The sequence below is a fragment of the Anas acuta genome, chromosome 3 (assembly GCF_963932015.1).
Source record: "Anas acuta chromosome 3, bAnaAcu1.1, whole genome shotgun sequence".
NCBI classification, from domain to species: Eukaryota; Metazoa; Chordata; class Aves; order Anseriformes; family Anatidae; genus Anas; species Anas acuta.
This window is the reverse complement of record NC_088981.1, coordinates 65,509,808-65,525,978: the sequence shown is the minus strand read 5'-3', so window position 1 is coordinate 65,525,978 and position 16,171 is coordinate 65,509,808. Positions and strand designations below refer to the sequence as shown.

Sequence of the window (16,171 nt, the reverse complement as noted above, 5' to 3'; positions counted from 1 at the left end):
ACTGGTAAGAGCAGGATCTGTCTTGTGCTGACTAAGCCTCCTTTTTCCCTGGGGAAATAGCCCCATAGCCAATGAATCTGAGAGACCGGTTTCAACAAGGAATGGCAAATGTGCTCACCAAGAGAAAATCCTGTGATTATCCTACTTTTTATTATTAATATCCTTACTATTGTCAGAAAACATTATCTTATATGTCATGGGCTGTGCCACAACGTGGAAGTAGCTACTGCCTTTATGGATGATAGTTGCCTTTGCTTTGAAGAACTAATGACCCTTTGTAACTGTTTTGCAGAGTCGGCAGCACTGGGCACAGCAGCTTCCAGTGGGCTCCAGCCCAGCCTCTCCAGCTGACAGAAGATGCAAGTGCTGTGGCCAGCAACTTCCAAGCTATATTATATTTCTATGTGATGTAAGTTTCTTAAACAAGCGAAAACCACTGTCTGCTTTAAAAAACATCATTAGTCTGCACATTTATATGCTTATGTAATCAAGAAATACCACATTATTGTTTCTTGGACATTCCGAGAAGCTTTACCTCAATAAGACATGAAACAGGGCCACGCATTATTCACAAGCCCATCTTGAAAGCCAAATGTGTGAGAAGGGATATTGGTGAAAACGTGCTGAAGCTTACGTGCCATCCAGGGACGTGGGTGACTGCACAGCTGCCTTGAAAGGCACCCAAGAAAATCTGTATTGCATGTGTATGTTCATTGCAGTTTACCGTACAGTTCATGGACTCGTCTTTGAAATTGCACATGATGAGGACAGTGATGTGCATGGGAGTGCTGGGAAGCAAATTTTGCAAACAAATTGCAAACAAGTGAAGACGTGCTCTATGTATTAAGAGCTCCATAAGTCACAGACATCATTAACTGGGAGTAGATTGTGAACTGAGTGGTATCAGTGGGAAATTTTGTAATGGTCCAAGGACTGGAGAGTCTTCCAAATGAAACATTCACTAGGGCATTCTGGGTTATCCAGGTTACTGAAATATTTCTGAGGAAATATTTGGAGAAAAGACAAGGAAAAATGTTTCTGTATAGAATTCTGTATTTATGTTCAGGTAATAGAAAGAAAACAATGGACTGAGTTGTGAATTAACTGTGAATCTGTGTCAAAGGCTGTAAATACTAAATAATCCACTGGAATTTATAGCCCCTTTTGATAAGCCTGTGTAGAAAAGCAGCAGCAGTACTAAACTCTAAACTGTTTCATTGATTGAGCTGGGGATTTGTGATGGAGTAGACAGAAATCCTGTGAAAGTCCCCTCGAAGGTTCAGTCCCAGAGGTGCACTGGATGGAGTCTGGGCTATCCAGGCTCTGGTACAGACTCTGGGTTGCAGTGTGAACGTGCCCTTACTGACGGTGCTGTAGCTTGCCAAACCAAACACAAACAGGTTCTGCAGTCCTAGCATTGCCACGCTAAAAGATTGCTTCACAAGACAGTGCTGCTTGCTCCAAAAGGCAGAATGTCAATGGAGGGCATTACTGGCCCCAGAGAGCTCTGGGCTCCCAAAGCTTCAGTTCTGTGATGTCTAAAGAGTCTGTATTCTGCAATATAAGGCTTCAAATTAAAGTGCAATCTTTTTACTCATCTCTTAATTAAAAACAGACTTGCAGGAGGTCTCAGGTCTGACTCCTCCATGCTTTTCTGTTGAACACAGTTTCAGCTGAAGAGGGGTTTGTGTGAAAAACCATTTGTTCAGTCTGAAAAGCTTCTTTCCATTTGCGGTGAAAATGAGTGCAAGACTTTTTGGTCAACTTTTGAAATGGTGGATCACTGCTGTATCTGAAGCTGAATAAGTTCTGATAAAAGGCTGTGAAACGTGATCATGGAGACATACTTCCAAACTCTTAAAGACATCTTCAAGGCATTTTTGTCAGGACTCATAATTCTTCCTAATTCTTCACTGTATCACAGTGGAGGCTTGAAATACTTTCCTTTTTTCATGTGGATAATGCTGTATCAGAGCCAAGTGTTATGTTTATTATTGTTGCAAAATTATTCATCCCTAACATACGTGTTTTATTTTTTAAAGTGGACTTTGTGAGTGTTGGGCTTCTTGCTAATACTGTTTGTTTATTTAAGTGGAGAAATACTTCTAGGTGTTTCTTTTAAAAACAGAATGCTTGAATAATTGCAAAGCCAATACAGGAATGTGCAGGGAAAAATGCAAGATCAGGCAAGCTGGACCCTGTGATCTTTGAGAGGGAATGATAGCATTGTGTGGTTGCATGCTATAATTTAAGGGGTTGGGGGGGGGAAGGGAGTGTTTTGTTCTGCTGTTTTTTCTGTTTTTAATGTGTGGTTCCCAGCCCCCACCCCCCGAAAAAGTACTGCTTTCCTAAGGGGCAGCTTTTTCATCACAAAAACATTGGACACCTCAAATCTCCTTGTCCCTGCAACAGCATGCATGTTTCCATGTCGTTGGCACTTTATACTTTGCAGTAGAATAACCAGAGTTTTAGGGGGCAGTAGTAAGAGCATTATGTGTACTCCACTCACTACCTATAACAGAGTCGTGAAGACACTGTGGCACTATGGCTTGTATATTACATTTTAATTCTGAAGACGGTCCCTGCACATTTTAAGCACAGAGCTCTGTTTCTTCCTTTCCACTTTCCTTTTCCTCAAGCTGTAAAGAGAAAAAGACACCTTAAAACAACACTCAGAGAAGATGAAGAAAAGGTTTCTTTCTGCCATATGGCTTGGCCAAGCCATAAACTTTAACACTTTTGTGTGTGTGTGTGTGTGTGTGTGTGTGTGTGTGTGCGCGTGTGAAAAGGAAAAAATGCTGTCAAAGCTAACAGCCAGAATCAAAGCAAAAGGGGGCAAGCTGGGGAAACAACCATCTTTGTCTGTAGCTGGAGGAAGGAGAATGGAGGGTGGACACTTCTAGTGTACTGGCTCTTCTTCTCAAACAGGAGGCAGTGTGGTCTTCTGCAAACGACTCCAGAGCAAGAATAATGATTGTGTGCGTCTTTCGCAGCTTCAAAGCTCCCTGCTGAGTGCCTTTCTACAAAGGTCTTGTCTTAGTTCTCTCATCTAGTGAGTTCAGAGTGGAAAAAGTTTAGGCACAAGCTGCGAAAAATGAGCAGGAATATCTATGCTGTGCTATAGAGTGTAGTGTTCTTTACCTCAAGAATAAATTGTAAATGAGGACCTTTACTTGGGAAACTCTCAATGGCCACTACTGGACTTCTCACCTTTCTTATAACCTTTAAAAAGAAAACAAAAAACACTCTCCCATACTAGTTAACATGGATGATCCCAGAAATATCCCATTAGAATAAGAGGAACTGAAACTCAAACAAGGCTGGTACGATCCAAAATGCGAAACTTCATTAAGAACTATCAAACCACTGACCGCGTCTAGAAAAGCTCTTAAGCAACCCTGCAGAGGAGCTAATGCCCCATGACACGCAAAGTGTAAGACCGATTCCTAACATAGTTTGGACTTCATGTGTGAGGAACTTAGCACACACACCGAAATAAATTAATCTCTCTTCTGCAGAAGAGGCTTTTTGCAGGGAGCATTTAATCATGGACTGGTCAGGAGCAAAGCCAAACCAGCTTCATTCTGACTGAATAGATCAGCTTTGGAGCATGCTTTTGTTCTGTAAAAATGAGTTGAAAAATTATCAGGAGCATTTCTTCCCACTGTTTAACTCTGAATTTCTGAACTGTGCTTTATTTTCTGAAATTTCCTGGAAAGAGTTTCCTGGAATGTGAGATCATTTCTTCATTTCTCCCATGGGATGCATGCACACACAGACACACAAGCAACAGTTAAAAAATGTGTGATGGATATATCCCGTCGAAACAAACACACCGGTCCTTGCGTGTACTTTCATGTCTGCACGTAAAGGAAATGGACCCGAGTAAACAAAGTGATACTAACAACAAAACGTAAGGGGACTTGAGAGGGCTTTCTCTCCACACAGTGATCAGGAGACGGCGACAGCAGCCGGGCAGCCCAGCCCTAGCACCCGGGAGGTTGACGCCGGTCCCCCACCCGCAGCATCTTCCCTGTCCCGGCCGGGCTCGGGCCAGGGCGGGCCGGGAACCGGGAGCTGGGGAACGGGGGCTGGGACCCGGGGGCCTGCCCTGGCCGCGGTTTTGTTGCATCAGCAGGAGCCGACCTGAAGGAGCTCACGCTCTCCTCCTGGCCGTCCCCGTTTTTGCTGTGCCGTCAGTTCTCGCCCTCCTCCCCCACCTTCCTCCTCTCCATTTGCAGAGTGCCCCTCCTCCTGGGCTGCTACCCCTCCTTTTCCCCTCCTCTTTCACAGTCAGAGGCTTGAAAACTTGTTAAAAGCTCTCCCAGTGTTCCAAGTTAGAAAAAACTTTTACGAGGTATCAGCACTTTTCTTTCACTAGTGGGGAAGGAAGGATGAAAAATACAAAACAGCAGTAGACTTTTAAAGTTTAAATAGACAGGTCTGAGTGCCTGAACGTGCTCTTCCATTTTACTTTAACCCTCCAGAGAAGTATCCTGATCCAGCTTCACTGCTGATCAGCAAGGGTAAGTTGAAAGTTTTCCTTTCTCATCTTTTTGTGTATACGTTTTTTTTCTAAAAACTTTTTTTCCACTCTAAGAACTTCGCGTTATTTCGCTGATGGTCGAACTTGTTAGGGAAAACAGAACAAAACAAAACAAAGCGTGCGTGTAAGTTTAAACTTACAGGGATCATTCTTTGCTTCCTTTTGTCATATTTTTATACATTTCTGAAAATACGACCCGACTACAACTTCTAACCATGCGCCACTGAGAGAGGAACTGCGGTGAAATTATGCCTGCACAGCTGGGACACAGACTTGTTGCTCATGTTTCAGAGAAATCACTGCTGTGTGCTTGTCTCTGCCTAAATGAGCTCCTTTAAAGAAAAAAAAAAAAAAAAGAAAAAGAAAAAAAACACTTAGGTGCTCTTTGCTCTTCTCCGTCTGAAATCCCACCAGAAGTTTGTAGCAGTGAGACTTTGTCCCCAGTGTGCCCCACTTACACCCCACTCATTTGGCTTCCCTATGGCAGCCCCGACTGATGCCGACTCGCTTGTGCAGAGCAAGGTTCTTAATTAGTTGCTTTGTTAAATGCAGCAGCTACCAACGTGGTGACTTTCACGTGGTCTTTCTGATGATTTTTCCCCTTTTCTTTGAAAACAGATGTGATAAAAGCCAGACGTGGGTTACGGAGTTTTAACCTAGTTTGTATATAGTTACTCTGTTTTAGCAACCTCAGTAAAGGGATTTTAGAGAAGGAATGTGAGATATCATGATATGCCTTACCACGTTGGCAATGTCTGTGAAAGTCTTGGGTGGATATAAATGAAAGTTGTCTAGGAAGAGCTGTGAAAGAATATACACAATATGTGTCATAATCCCAATATGACACATTCCTTTTATATTACCTTGAAGGCTTAAATACTTTCAAAACGTGGGGAAGAGGAATGCTAGAGCAGCATCTCTTGGCGTACTCACAAGTTTTTTAAATTGCAATACTTGGATTGATTTCGTATTGCGTTTGTTGCTTGCTGCTTGCAAACAGTGAAAGAACAACATGGAAAAGGAAACAGCAGGAGAAAGGACCTTCAACTGAAATACGAAGCGCGGGATCTATCTTATCAAGTAGCATGCTCTACTCTCTAAACAAGAATATTGTGTGCTTATGTCTGTCCTTAGTTTTGCCTCATGATAACCAGCAAGCCATGTGTAGGGGCATATTTTGTCTGAGGAGCTCCTTTAGACTTTTGTACATAAAATTCCTGAAAGCCTATGGTAATGGGGATAAAAATGTCCTACGAACACCTTGTGCCTGATTTCTGTGTGCGCTTGCATGTGCGTTAGTGTATAGGGAACAAGTTGGAGGACTGGTGTGAAGCTTTCATCCTGCCATTTTTAACATCTGGACAGCACACTACACTGGAGAATTTAAGCCTCTAGTCTTTGAGATGTTTACTGAAGTGTTTCCTTCAAAAACTTCAAAGCCAAACACTGGCACTGACCCATGATACCTAACAAGCATACAAATGGGAGAAGGGTGAGCGGCAGGCTGAGTTCAGGAGGAGGAAGAGAGGGACACAAGGGATTTAATTTGTGACATAAATCTGAATGCTTATATGCTCAGGAGTGCAAACAGATTCAACATTGCAAAGTTATCTCTGCTTCCACATAATGAAAGCCTACAAGATTAGTCTTATTTGTCTCTGTTTAGGCCAAGGATTCTTGTGGGCATGGGGAAGGTTAGATGACATTGAGCAATATCTGTTTCATCAGATACATTTCTCTCCTTCCTCAGTCTCTGGTACACTCCACCCCATCTTTCTTCCCCCCCCCCCCCCCCCCAAGATATTACCCACAGAATGTATCTCTCATGGAGGCATCTGGTCTGTTGCTTATTCTATACACGTACTTGTTAGAGTTACAAATTTCAAAATCTGCAAGTATGAACGTCAGAGGGCCCGAGGCCCCCTCAAGGAATTCGGCATTTCTTTTAGTTCCAGTGTGAGTCAGAAGAGGGATGAATTTGGGCAATAACGTAGAGGGTAGACGTGACCTGTACCACTAGAGAGTGTTCAAGAAACTGCTTCTGGCTGCTTTGGGTCCTTTTGTAATTACATTTTAGAAGTGAATTGGCAGTAGAGAATACTACATGGGAGAGGCAAAGTCTATGGGGAAGATCCACTGGTGTCTGACCACCAACAATACCAACAGACAATGAAAAAAGCAGACAGCTGAGGCACTTGAAATTCTACTTACTGCAGCCATTTAGAGTATAACCTTAGTCCAGCAGATTAAATGAACAGCACCTTTCCAGGGGAATGTCTAAAAGACACTTGCTAATTCTTGTGAGATATCAGAAAACTATCTTTCGCTATTGCAACCCATCTAAATGTTTTCAGTTGTACATCTCACTTGCTTTCTCTCCAGTGCTGGTTACTTTTGGGAAATGATCACGTTGGTTGATGTTCAAGGTCCAGAAGCTTCTCTTTTGCTGACTACTTAATTTTTATGTGTGCTTAATTTTTTATAGGAGAACAAAAACTTTGTTCTGTTTCTGACTGCTTCAGCTGCACAATCCTGTTTTAGAGCCCACTCTAAACCCTTACTGCTCTTCCGTCCACTAGCATGTGACCTTCTAACACTGTAGTCAGACCTGGACATGTTACCACAGCACTGAGTTTATATTATTCTTCCTGAAAAATATGAACCAGATGACATGATGAATGTTGTCCATAAAAAATAGTTCTAGAATTTCTTAATTGTGGCTTGCAAATCAGATTTCTTATATATGTGGTCATCCAAAAGCCTTTACAGATGAATGCTGTCATATCTCCTGCTGCTTTTTTTTTTTTTTTTTCTTCCCTATCTTTACCCACACGCAGTAGAAGCTGGCAGAAATCCACTTTTAAAAAGGTTAATAGGCCTGCATTAGTCCAACTCAAATAAACAAACAAATAAATAAATAATCCTGTAAGTAATAATCAGTAAGAACTCATGGAATGCACATATGCATCATCACCCATATCCTTAAATTCCTGAAGTGCCGAAATTGTACCAGTAGATCAGGTCAACCTGTGTTATTTAGTGGAACTGTTAAAAGAAGTTTAATTGTTAAAAAGAGACTTGAAGGATGAATAAATCGTTTTAAAGGCAATCTTCCATCAATTTCAAACTATTTACAAAACTAAAATACTCACATATTTGTTTGATGAAGAACATCTTTTTATACATAGTAAACATATTTTGTAATCAGTTAATAAAAATGGTCTTTCAGTGTTCTGAAAGTGAAAAAGTTAGATCCGATGAATGAGTTTTCTCTAAAGCAATATGAAGTACTGTGTTTCATAAAGCAACAGAATCCACTTAAGTAGAGGAATAATATATTTGTGCCACCACAAGGTTATCTGATTAACAGCACAATGTTTTGAATTGATGTGGGTTTTTATCACTGGCAAAGGCTAGCGTGTAACTGATCTCTTAAAAAAAAAAGTGTTTTTTTTTTCCAAAACTATGTATGAGTAATTCAAGCATGGAATGTTTCCTCCTGGAGTTTATATTGCCAGAGGATATAAATGAAGCTTAGTAATTTTGCATGCTGAAGCAAATTAAAAAATAGGTAGTAAATTCTCGAAATATCGCAGGTGTGGGATTAAGTAGGTCAATACTGAAGTAAATCATGTTACATTAATGGACCAGAGTTGAGTATAATTAAAAAACAAACAACATATAGCTGCCTAGAAATAACACGTCCTCTGTTTTCTTAATCAAACTTTCAATCTGAAATAACATTTAGGCAGTAAAAAAATACATAGAGTCTGAGGAAACTCTGTCAGTTCAGTAGTTTCAAATCATCAGAAAGCTCACTAATTAAATCAAGAAGCTGTTACTTGAAAAAGGCTCCTTCTGTCCGCTTCCACTTCTAGGACATGGAGAAAATAGTTTGCCTTTAAAACAAACTTAACATGTTGTACATTTACAGACTGTTCCCTGTTTTAACAATCTCAGTTTAAGGAGGAACGTGGTAACATTTCATTCCAGCCTTTTCAGAGACCTCCATGCTCATGTGCTGACTCCATTCCTACCAACCTGAACCGATAAAGACAAACTAATCTTTCCGGGGAATGACTAAACCTCGGAAAGACTAAAAGAATATGTCAGAGAGAAACGCATTGTATATTTCTCCCAGCAAGGCTTCCAGATTTAAAAGTCGGAAGAAGACCTCATCCGTTGATGGGACTTCAGTCATGTGAAGAGCTAATTATGTGAGGAAGGGTCTGAACACCCCAGTAGGTAAACTTCCTCTACACTTCAGAGCAAGCTGACTAAGTGGAGAAATGGCCCTGGGATATTTTGCAGGAGTTCAAAGATAATTGTCATCTCTGAGCTCTGGGAGCAAGTACTTTAAACACTTGTCTCCCATTATTCTCTCAGACTCTTTCCAATGGCAAAAAAGATGATGTGTTTTTATTTATTTATTTATTTTAATTTGGCATAGATTGTTATGATTGAGTTTGCCAAATTTATAATCTTGTGTTTCCAGTGACTCACCACTTCTTGAAAGAAAATCTCCTTGGTGCTAAAATTTCCTATTTTATGAATTATCCAGAAAAGGTTTTATTGTCTTTTTTTTTTTTTTTTCTTTTCCTTTCTTCTATAAATGACCTTCACGAGGGAATATATCCATGATGTGATGGGAAGGAAATCGTTTGAACATTGTCAAAACTATTAATACTGGGAAGAGATTACTCAGCATGCACTGAACAAATACCTCTGCTGAGCAACATTTACTTTAAAAGGGAAGATTTTTTGCTTATTTTTTTTCTTTTAGATGCCCAATTTCACATGCTTATTCATGTGGGGCAAGCTAAAATGTAAGTTTTTGTCCAGAAAAGATTACCATTTTCAAGTTCATAAAATCCCTGCAGTGAACTTTGTTTTTCCTAGGAATTTAGAATGTCAAGTCAGAATACTGGTTTTATGTCACCCTGTGTATTTACAGATATGCCCAAGAAGCTGCGGGTGTCCCAGAATACACACTTAAGTCGAGAGAGACAATTTAAACTTCCAGTGTTCAACATTCGGAATGCAAACTGCATGCCAGGAATTGCCTTAAAAACAGAAAGTGCTCGTTTACTTTTTTTTTTTTTTCTGGCTAGATCTTTTTTTCCTTTCAAAGTGAAGTGAAGGAATTTAAATGTAAAAAGATGCAAATACAAAGCTGAAATGACAATAAATTAAGCAAGACACAGATAGCTAGGAAACCAGTTCTTCCAATATAGAGATTTGAGCTTATCTACACCTGATGTATTTAATATTTTTGGTTCTTTCATAAAAATATGGGTAAAGAATACTGATGTTGATCTTTGTGCTGCAAATGCTAATGCAATACATTTGTTTTACATAGCAAGTGTTTTTTTTTTCTTTTTTTCTGAAGTTAAGTATAGTAAAAACTTTGCATCATTAAGAGCTGTACTCTTAAATGTATCACACGCAGTAATTTGTGCAATAGCTGAGTTTAATGTTGCCATAGGAAATTTAGCACACATTTGCAATGATGAAATTTTTGGTATCTGACCATAGTATAACCTAAATACAAAATGTACTACGTTTTGCTTTTCTATTCACTTAAAGACTGAATATAAAAATCACCATGAATGAGCTACACATGAGCAAGAGAAATCTTTCATTTATTCTTAGCATATTCAGGCAGTGCCATTAAGTGTTTCCACATCCTGCTTCAGTAGTGTGTCACAGCTGTTTTCTGCCTGAGGCAGGTACTGGTCATTGAACTGAGGCTGCCACTAAGAAGGCTGGTTTGAGCAAACCACAGTGGCAGCCAAGGGTTTTCATGGACTTCTTGAAAACTGAAGTGAAATTAGAAACCGTTTTTAACTGTGTTCTGAGACATAATATAATATTTATCTTTAAAGTTTCCCTTACTTCCCACTCTGCCAGCAACTTAACTAAAACACATGAATTAAAACAAAGCTGCACCACTGCACTGTTAGCATTGGTCTGTTTGATTCAGTGCATCAAAAGTATTAAAGAGCTGTCTCAACCATCACTATTTTTTTTCTTTGTTTCATTCTTTAGCCAGCGTCCCGTGAAGATGGGTGATTGGAGTGCCTTGGGAAAACTTCTTGACAAGGTTCAAGCTTATTCTACTGCAGGAGGGAAAGTATGGCTGTCTGTCCTCTTTATTTTCCGAATCCTGCTATTGGGGACGGCAGTCGAGTCTGCTTGGGGAGACGAACAGTCTGCTTTTCGGTGCAACACTCAACAGCCTGGTTGCGAGAACGTCTGCTATGACAAGTCCTTTCCTATCTCCCATGTGCGCTTCTGGGTTCTGCAGATCATATTTGTGTCTGTACCAACACTCTTGTACCTGGCACATGTGTTCTACGTGATGAGGAAAGAAGAGAAGCTGAACAAAAGAGAAGAAGAGCTCAAGGTGGTCCAGAATGATGGTGTCAATGTGGATATGCACCTCAAACAAATAGAAATTAAGAAATTCAAGTATGGGATTGAAGAGCATGGCAAGGTGAAGATGCGTGGGGGACTGCTCCGTACATACATCATCAGCATCCTTTTTAAATCTGTCTTCGAGGTGGCTTTCTTGCTGATACAGTGGTACATTTATGGGTTCAGCCTGAGCGCCATCTACACCTGTGAGCGAGACCCATGCCCACATAGAGTGGACTGTTTCCTCTCCCGCCCAACTGAGAAAACCATCTTCATCGTCTTCATGCTGGTTGTGTCGTTGGTGTCTCTTGCATTGAACATCATCGAGCTTTTCTACGTGTTCTTCAAGGGTGTCAAGGATCGTGTGAAAGGGAAAACCGACCCCTACTCCCACAGTGGCACCATGAGCCCTTCCAAGGACTGTGGCTCCCCCAAATATGCTTATTACAATGGGTGTTCCTCACCGACCGCCCCCTTGTCTCCCATGTCTCCCCCAGGGTACAAGCTGGTTACCGGAGACAGGAACAATTCCTCCTGTCGTAACTACAATAAGCAAGCTAGCGAGCAAAACTGGGCCAACTACAGTGCGGAGCAGAACAGGATGGGGCAGGCTGGCAGCACCATCTCCAACTCACATGCCCAGCCCTTCGACTTCCCTGATGAGCACCAGAACACTAAAAAATTGGCGTCAGGACATGAGCTGCAACCCCTCACCATTGTGGACCAGAGGCCTCCCAGCAGAGCCAGCAGCCGAGCCAGCAGCAGGCCCCGACCTGATGACCTGGAGATCTAAGCTTCTTGCTGCAGTACTTGCTCGACTATGAAACGACATGCATTGGAAGATGCAGTCAGTGCTGATCTTGTTCCAGTGGAGGTGGTACTTAACAGTCTCAAGCAGGAGATTTTAACAATCATGTTTAAAAAAAGAAAAAAGAAAAAAAAATCAACAAAAACAAACAAGCAAACAAACTTTTAAAATACTTGCTGTTTTTTGGGGGAGATGTGGGGTTGGTGTGGGGTGGTACAATACACATTGGTATTTAATGTAGCTGGTTTAAAGAATTTAAATACTAAAAAAAAGAAAAAAAAAAAAGGAAAAAGATAAGTAGTCATTACTAAGGTAGGGGGTTGTTTTTCTAGAAAGGCTGTAAATATCTGAGTGTATGTGTATGTGCGTACTATTGTGTTTGTTTCTAAAGAATCTTCTAAAACCCAATAATAACTGAACTCACATTTGTCAGGGTGAAGTGCTGTCTGAAGATGAAAACGTTTTTCCTATTCAACAAGCAAAAAATCCAGGATTGCCTCTGATCATTTCCCTGTCAAGAACATTCCATTCTTAAAAAGTGCACTTTGAAGGTAAACTTTCCTACATGGTCCTCCAGGTTGTTGAAAGGCTTCTGTGAGGACAGGCTACAACTCAAATTTCAGACATGGCCCACCAGGAAGTACTTTGGTCACCTGCTTTTTCCAGCCCTTCATGCTGGTAGATTTTGTGATGTGCGTAAGTGGGTTGGCTCCACGCTTGTAGAACCAGCAACCACACTCTTGTCCACAGTAATATTCATGTCCTGCTGCTCACGTAAAGTTTATTAGCATCATATAAAATCCAGTTTGCTGCCACTTGCAGATTTAAGCATTAAGACAGGCAAGTAACTGACTTTAGTGATTTTTTTTCACAGCTTTATGTATTTTAAGGGTGCACATATGTGTGTGGACATGGAGATAAAGGTATACACAAAACACGCTCAGAAGCATAAGTTGAGAAGCATACGCACACACTTTACTTGCAGTTGACACTTTCTTGTGGATATTGTGAAGATATGGGCCACTATGGTGTTTACATTCTCTGATTCCTTCAATGCAAGTGAAGCACATGTCATATATTTTTTTAATTCTATATAATATTTTCCATGTATCCTAAATGGATGCTTTTTAAAAGATAAAAAAGGCCTAATCCTGGATGTCTTGCTCTGGAAAATCTCTCTTTTAAGTCAGTGGGAGTTTTGCCTGAACAAAGTCTACAGGATCAAGCCCAAGATGTAGCGAACCATGTTCTTCCTGGCATGAATGATTTTCTTTTGTAGAAGTTAGGGATGGAAAAGACCCATTAGGTCATCTAGCCAATCTCCCTGATAGGTAATAATGATGCTTGAATGATAGAAGTTGTAGTACTGTAAGCAAGCTTTAGTCTTATGTGAGAAACTTAGAAGAAATGCTTTGTGCTGGATTAATAATAAAATATGCCTACATGACTTTTGCAGTAACTGGTATTTTTCTTGTACTAAATATTCACATTTACTGAACTGTAATGTCCACTCCAAGTTTGACAGTTAGGTCTTTCTAGATGGCTCTAGCAACTTTAGTGTTTACACTTAGGTTTTGTTTGAAATGCAAGTGAAGTTGATTTTAAAAGAGTACAATTCTAGCTAATTTATTTGAAATATATGCTAAAGAAATGTACCAGTTTCTTCAAATGCATTGCCTCTTAGCTGAACACAGATTGACCAAGGAAATACATAGCTTGGTTTCATTTTGCAGCAACATAGATAAATGGTTTCATTTACTACAATATATTAATTTGTTTGACATTCCATGTTAAACTACTGTTGTGTTCAACTTCATTGCATGTTTGCAACCTTAGTCCATCAGATCATGTTGTCTGGAGAACATTAGTCAATAAAGTTTTAATTTAGTATAAATATAACTTCTAATTGTCTTTTACTGTTTTATATGCCCATATATCTTTTGTTTCGGTATTATAATCCAAACTCCTTCCTTCCCTCTTCATTTTCCCCCTGCCTTTCAGCAGTAGTCTTGATTTAATCCATCTGGATTTACTTTGCATTGAAATTTCACAGGAACAAATTCAGATACCCTCACAACACTGGAAAAATAAGCATTGTTTGTGACACTCATGGAAAAAAGTCAGGCTCGGTATGAACTACTGTAATGCAAATCTTGCCATAGGCTTCAGAATATATATATAATTATTTCCAAATGATTATAAAAAATATAACAGCAAGATACTGTCACACAATTTTTAAAGCATTTTTCTCATGCAGCCTAGATTATGGATTATAAAATCATTGCCCCAAATTTACATTTCCGCATGCAATCAGGCTGTTTGACTGACAGTCAGTTTGAATTTCTGGAATAAAATCCTCAGCCTTTCAGACTCAGTGGGAGCAAGGTACTGACTTTGATAAGGCTGGGATTTCATATAATGGTTACTGTTTCACCTTTTAGGTCCCTGTCAGTAATGAAGATGCCCAGTGCTTGGCTTTCATGCACTGGACTCTGAAAGAAAGATGGTTCAGCTCTTTTTTTTTCTTTTTTTCTTTTTTTTTTTCTTAATGTGAAAAATCAAAAAATAATGGTCACGCAGTTATCACACAGCTTTCAAATTTAAAATTTGTTTGGTGTTTTAAGTCCAAATTTCCTACTAATAAAGAGGGGGAAAATAAGAAGGACAATGCTAGTGGATTCACAGCTAGGAGAGATACTATACAAGTACAAACACAAGGAATGACTCCTTGAAGTGTTTCTTCAATAATAACAATGAGTCATTTTAAGCTGGCTTGTCCTGGTTCATCTGTACAAAGGGAAGAACATTCCAAGCATTTTGTGAAGATCATCCCCTTGGGAAGGTCCAGAGAAACATCCAGAGAAGGGCTTACCCTGAGACAAAATCTAGTGTCTCTTAGACAGGCTGATTGTCAGGTACACCCCAAACTATGGACTCAGTTCCTTCAGGCATCTTGGACAGCTGATATAAATTACCACTGCAGTGCCAAGGCTCTTTGACTCATTTTTGGTGGTAAGTGTGCTTAGGGCCAATTCTCCCACCTCAGTTTATTTTTGTGGAGTATATTTCTTGTATGCTTAAAAGTCGTCACAAAGATATAATGTTGTGTGCCATTCATCCAATTCTTTATAAACTTTCTCCCAGTGCATCTGTGTAGGAGCAGTAGCATTCTCTCTGCAAATGATGTAAAATATTGTGTGATATGATTCTAGTGCATATTGCTAAACCTCTCGAGAAGGATATGTTAGGTACTGAATTCAAACTGGAAAAGGTGTTGTAAAAATACACATTTGAGAAGATAACAAAACAAAACAAAAACACAAGGTATTATGAACAAATAAACAGCAAGAAAAACAAAATTCAAAACCTGTTAAATACTAAAAGCTTGTGTTGATATTTTGTGTAGAAGTATTTTGAAAAAAAAACAAATTTACCCTAAGGCCTCCACCCTGACCCAGTAATTTGAAAAGTCGGTAAAAAGTAAAGTTAGAAGGATAAAAGTTAAAGACAGCCTGAAATCTATATGCAGATCATGTAATTTCAAGATATTTTAAATACAGTGAGCACACACTGGAGGTTATTTCCTATTTTAGAAATGAAATTTCCATATTTAAAGTGGAAACTATTATGGCCTGCAGTAGTAGATTGAGAACCAGGACAAACTTTCTGAGTGTACCTGTCACACCCTCTGAAACCAGTCATTTTTAAATGATGGAGTCATCTTACTGTTTCAGAAATAAGGCTGTTAGCAATTCTGCTATGTTACACAGGATGACCAGCTCCCTTGAGTATTGCCATCATGCTGGCATTTCCGTCCAACTTTCTCTGCAACTTGGTATTGATCCAATTGAATAATAATAATAATAATAATAATAGTGATGTAAATATTTGAGTCTTGGAACTCATATCTGGGAGTTGATCCAGATCTGAACTTCCTTTGACTGGTTCGTGTGGAGTTCTGAGTACGTAAGGTCAGAAACTCTTCCAGTATTGATTATGGCTGTTTCTAACTCATTAGGTCAGGGCTTCTTTTAACTATTCTTGTAATTCCTCATTGATTACTACTGCTTCATTTTCCAGAATTCAAACAAAATAAAGGAGAGAATAGGATTTACCTGTCTTCTATATAATTTTATTTTCTCTGTTTACTGCTAATCCAGACATGGCAGTACCAGGCTTTCTACTGAGCTCATGAACACCCTAATATGCAGTATTTTTAAAATGTGGTGTATTATACTATTAGTCATATTGACCATAATCTCCTTGAAGATGTCTTCCTTTCCTTCTCATGCTATTAACTCCAGATAATTGCAATTGAATCTACCAAAGGATTCAGATGACTGAGGTGGCCCGTGAGGGGCCCTTGCTCTCCAGACAAGCAAACAAAAAAAAAAAAAACA

The 16,171-nt window shown here is 39.6% G+C and overlaps 1 protein-coding gene across 1 annotated transcript; it reads left to right on the top strand.

Moving 5' to 3' along the window:
• The first annotated feature begins 4,286 nt into the window (after positions 1 to 4,286).
• GJA1 (gap junction protein alpha 1) lies at positions 4,287 to 13,670 on the top strand. The gene is made up of 2 exons (XM_068677581.1): positions 4,287 to 4,526; positions 10,595 to 13,670. The coding sequence occupies exon 2, from the start codon at positions 10,611 to 10,613 to the stop codon at positions 11,754 to 11,756; it is 1,146 nt and encodes a 381-aa protein (XP_068533682.1). The 5' UTR covers positions 4,287 to 4,526; positions 10,595 to 10,610; the 3' UTR covers positions 11,757 to 13,670.
• The last annotated feature ends 2,501 nt before the right edge of the window (positions 13,671 to 16,171 follow it).